This window comes from Austrofundulus limnaeus, unplaced genomic scaffold (assembly GCF_001266775.1).
Source record: "Austrofundulus limnaeus strain Quisiro unplaced genomic scaffold, Austrofundulus_limnaeus-1.0 Scaffold779, whole genome shotgun sequence".
NCBI lineage: Eukaryota > Metazoa > Chordata > Actinopteri > Cyprinodontiformes > Rivulidae > Austrofundulus > Austrofundulus limnaeus.
The window spans coordinates 123,204-128,665 of record NW_013953181.1 but is presented as its reverse complement, the minus strand read 5'-3'; the positions used below and the strand labels follow the sequence as shown (position 1 = coordinate 128,665).

The 5,462-nt window shown below is 35.5% G+C and overlaps 1 protein-coding gene across 1 annotated transcript in view; it reads left to right on the top strand.

Moving 5' to 3' along the window:
* Positions 1-5,462, top strand: part of tsc2 (TSC complex subunit 2) — a gene marked incomplete at its 5' end in the record, with an annotated part of 61,663 nt that overhangs the window by 34,354 nt on the left and 21,847 nt on the right. The window contains 1 exon segment of the mRNA XM_014028560.1: positions 2,838-2,975. Coding sequence (XP_013884014.1) covers positions 2,838-2,975 — 138 coding nt within the window.

Genomic DNA, 5,462 nt, shown 5'->3' with positions numbered 1-5,462 from the left:
TCTCATCCTTCTCTCGTCTCATCCTTCTCTCGTCTCATCCTTCTCTCATCTTTCTCTCCTCTCATCTCATCTTTCTCTCATCTCATCTTTCTCTCATCTCATCTTTCTCTCATCTCATCTTTCTCTCATCTCATCCTTCTCTCGTCTCATCTTTCTCTCCTCTCATCTCATCTTTCTCTCATCTCATCTTTCTCTCATCTCATCTTTCTCTCGTCACAGCCTGCCCAACCTCTCCAGAACCAGACTGACTGGTCCAAACAGAACCAAGCATCAGTCCTGAGCTCTAGAGAACAGAGTAGGTTGTTTATGTTGACCCAAAGGTAAGCAGGTTCCAGCCACAGAAAACCTCTGGAGTCCAGTTAGACCCAGAATTATAGACAGAACAATCTGCAGCAAAAAGTAAAGAATCAGGGGAAAAAATAATGTGGTATAAATGTTTTAATCTCACAAAATGTGATTCTGTCTCCAGTAATCCAGGGTCTCCAACCTGATTTACATGTTGGAGTCCCTGGATTACTGGAGACAGAATCACATTTTGCTTTGGCCTCTTTCTGCCAAAATAATGACAAGAGATTCAGATCTGACTGATCCTGAACATGACAGAAAAAATAGGACAAAATAGGGAAATGTGATGTGTCTGTCTTATTTTTTGGTCTTCATAAAAGGATTTATAGCATTATTGTAACACCTCATAATTCAAAAAACGCCTGAGGAAATGTTTGTATTTCAATAGAAATGCAGCATATATAACTTTGTGTTTTGCGAAATATGTACATATGTTTATGAATATTAGTGTTTGTTTTCATTCTACTTTATTAAAACAATCCATATTGAATATTTCTGGTTTTCACAGTTAAAAAAACATTTTTTTCTACTCAGATTTTAAGAAATTTTATTGATTTTTATGTCTGCTGTGTTTATACAGTAGGTCTAAAGTAAAGATGACTTCACACATGGGAGATTGTTCTGAACAAAATGACTCCAAATAAAGCAGGAATAAACCTTTTTATAGCTGAAATATGAAAGTAACATCAAAATAGTTTAAAAAATGTCCAATTTTACTAGAGGATTGAAAGGTAAAATATAATAATATTTGTTGTGTTACATTCTGCAGTGTTTTATATACCATTAATGAACACCCCACAAAACTGTTGGCTTTGAGTAGCCATGGCCCCTGGAGTGATTTAGTTGAATAGCCCTGCTATAGATGTTACACTTGAATAATTCTGATAAATCACAAAATTGGAAACTTTCCATGAAAATTAATGGGAGTTTTGGGGAATAATGGAAATAAACCTGGAATTTACCATTTTAATGAAAAGCACTTGACAGAAATTATATAGAAAAATATAAATAAAAATTATAAAAACATGTAAATTGTCTTGTTCAGAGTTAAAAGTAGTAAATTCAGTTTACTAGAATTTGTTTTGTTTTTAGGTCAATTCAATTTTCAATTTTTTCAATTATTGTGTTTATTTCACATTCATAAAACAATAAAAATAATCTATAAAAACAAGTCATACAAAATCAAAAATAAAAAGGAAACAAACAAAACAAACAAAAAATACAATAAAATCATGCATGAAAAGGAGCAGAAAGAAGTATAAACTTATATCTGCCCCTATTCACTAAAAAATAAAATCAATTCCAAACAAGTCCACTGTCAGCATACAGAAAAAAAGAAAAACAAAAGAACCCCCTGAACACAAAATACAAACAGAACATCATCTTAATCAGTTATATAACACTTCAACATAATAATTTTCAAGTTGTTTTTAAACACAAATAAAGATTTAGACTGTAAATAATAATTATGTAAATAAAACCACAAAAAGCACAAAATAATGATCAAATACTACATAAATGTGGACATGTTTTTGTACATAATTGCAGACGTACATTTTTTGTTGTCTACAGTTTACTTAATTTTCCAGCTTTCAGTTTGGAATATTTCTGGAATTGTTTAATTTAGATTTATCAAATTGTTGTACCCATTTGCAACCCTAATAAGACCAAATCTGGTTGACTCTCAAAATTAGATTTTTTTTACTACATTTATTCAACTTTAATCTGGGCCAGCATCAAAATGTGTTTCTGATCTTTATTATTTATTCCAGACTTGCTGTTCTCCAACCCATACATTTAACCCAGCATTTTGTCTTATTTTTCTGATGTTTTAACTTGTATTGCATACAGCCTGAGCTGAGTCCATCCCTACGACTATCGTTCTGTTATATTAGTTGTTGCTTTCACTTTGAACCTGCTGAAATGTTGATTTTGTTATTCTCCTGAATAATTTCTATATATTTTCCTTTCTGTGTATCAGAGGGTTTTTTACCCTCTGATTTGTAGTTTGTCTGTTTTTCTGTTTTAGTGAATGTTTGCTCCTTTTTTAAATCCTCTTTTCTTTCTCCACTCTCCTCTAATCTGTTTCATAATGTCCACTGCTGTTAATTTTCACCTTGTTTTTATTTTTTTCTTCATTCGACCCCCTCCACTGCCTCCTGCGATTTGGTGCTGCATTGTGGTTGTGGTTTTGACGGTGGTTGTGTCATCCTGGATCCTTGCTCCTGACCCCCGCTCCCTCATGTGACGCCTGCCCTTTGACCTTTGTGTTCCGTACCCCTCCCCCCCCTGCGTGGTGTATGCCCGTGGTCGCCTGCTCGTGTTGCTCTGGTGCTCGGGTGATGATCCCTGCTGTCTCCTGATGTACTTTTTAAACCACACGTCGACTATTACTCCCAAACCACCGCCACCCTCATGATGACCCGTCCCTTTACTGCCAAATACCAACCCTGATCCGTTCCCCTTTGCCATGGATGCTCCTCACCTCCCAGTCTGCTAGCTGCAAAAGTGTCAAAGGCAGCCCCTGTAGCCAATAACAGCAGCTCTCCAGTTAAAGAGCTAAGGGACCTTTCAGCCATGGATGCTTTCCGCTCCCGCAGCATCAGCGTCTCCGAACACGCGGTTCGCAGGTTAGAGAAGAACCTACTTGGTAACAAAAAAAAAAACAAAAAAAAAAAAAACCCCAGTAACAACCTAAACACTTCCTACTTCTTCCATTGGGGGGTCATTGTCATGCGGGTTTGTTTGGGCGGTTTTTAATGAGGTTTGTTAGAGAGGGAGGTGCATGCTGGAGGATGGTGTGATGATTGTTTTGGTTTGTTTGTTTGTCTGTTTGTTGGCCGTACATGCGCTGATTTTAGTTGTATGATTTACTTCTGCATGCAGTGCTTCTTGAAACACATTGAAAAACATCTTGAACCACATCAATGTTTTTCTGTTTGTTTTTGCTGCAACACAGATCTCACCTTGGATCTTAAATTGTACTCTTCGTCTTTGCTTGAATTAGTTTTTTTGTTTGTTTTGCTGGATCTGTTTGCAGCGGTTTTTGAGTGGCGTAACATCAAATAGATGCCAGGAGCCACTGTTTTTTTTTAAGCATGTGTGTGTTTTGAAATAGGCTTGGGATCTTTTATTTTTTCCTTGAACAAAACTAAAACCCCCAAATTTGGGGCTGTTTCTCTTGGTGGACACCTCCTGCTTCTTTGGCCAGTGAGACACAACAGCAACACAACAGCTTTGTTTGCTTGCTCAGCATCTCTCTTTTTTTTTGGCTTCATTGAAACATCCACTTCGCTGCTATGACCATGGCAATCTCTTAAAGTGGGACTAGTTGGGCTGAACTGGAGTTTTGATAAATTTGATCAGCAGATTCAAATCATCCACATCAACACCACACACACACACACACACTCTCTGCCTTTGTTTCTGCTCGTGTGTGCTTGGCTGTGTGTTACAGAAGTAGATTGAACTTTGCAGTTGTCACATGGTTGCAAAGCCACTGTCCTTCAGTGTCGTACCTTCGTTGCTCAACAGGAGGCAGCAAAAGCTTTACCTTGTATCTTTTATTTGACGTCAAACCTAAAACTACTTGACAACAAACAACTGCAATGTAGATCTCTTCAGCCTGCTTTTTCAAGTAGCTGCAAACTTCACTTTTTCAGATTTCGTACCTCTTTTAATGAGCACTACTCCCATCCTAAACAACATGACCATGTTTTTTTAGACTTTATTGTGACTTCTTTAAAAAAATACTCTGAAGATAGATTTGATTGGCTTTAATGTTAATGTTAATGGTGTGAAGATGCAGTGAGCACACGTTTTTACAGTTGTGAGTGTTTCATGGTCACGTTTTTATGGAGTGTGTGTTTAATACACACTGGGAAAACAAACAAAATAAAAGAACAATTCAGTCGACACATACAAAGGTAAGTGTAAAGTCTGAAGAATTGTTTTTAAATCACCGTCTTGGACCTGGTCTGAGTGAGATTTTTTTTCTTTTCTATTTTAAAGTTTAAATCAATCTTGACAGATGTTTTACATCTGATAAAGATGTTTCCATTTTCGTAACATGCCTGAATCTGATGTTATCTATAATTTAAAGATTTTCTTGTCAGTGTGGCTCTTCTCAAGCTAATCTAGCTGATTAAACCATTAAGTTTAACATGTTCCTGTATTGAAGAGTTGCAGAACAAAAATCAGATAAAATGTTTTACCTTAATAAATGCCATAGCCTTATTTATGTAGCCATTACTTTCTGACAAGTTTTAGTCAATATTTATAAGTTATCGTATTGTTTAAATGTGACCAGGTTGCAGGGTTTTTTTATAATTACTCATTGTGATGAGCAGAGACACCTCAGTGTGGCTAGTCAGGCTACAACTTTTAATTTATTCTCTGTAGTGCTGATGGAGACGGGCAGTAACTTTGGTTCCTATGTGCTCAAAATCAGCAAGAATCCACGAATACAAATAGGTTGTGTTACTTCAACTTTAAACAACTTTAAACCAGCTTCAACCTGGATGTTTTATATCAGAATATGTTTCAAAACTTATTTTATCTGAAGAATGGTCATAGAAACATTTACATTTGGAGAGTGAACAAAAAGAGCCTCTGAGGTTACTTTGACCAGGGGTTCTTAACCTTTTTGACCTCTGGGCCCAATTTATTGAACATAAAGAGGCACGAGGCCCAGTCAGACATAACCAATGTACGGATCAAAATGATAATTATTCTAAATCTTGATTTAATTTGTATTTGCATTATAACTAAATTAAATACACTTACAGTATAAAAGTAAAACTCCTGTCAAATAATCACAAGACATGATTATGACAAACATTTTTTTTATATTGTAACCTGCCCATAACAATTATTTGAACAAATACAACAGTCAGCTAACAGACCACTCAGGCTTATCAACAATAACAAAAATAGACAATTCAATAAATAAAATTGTGGTCATAAAATAAACATGTTCAAAATGTTTAATGTAAATGTTTCAAATAAAAAAACTGTAAAAATAAATTTGATAAAGTACAAATGAAAATAAAGCCTTTTTAAACTTTTGCATAGTAGAACCAGAAGCTGCTCTTCATATTAGTGACAAACAATAACAG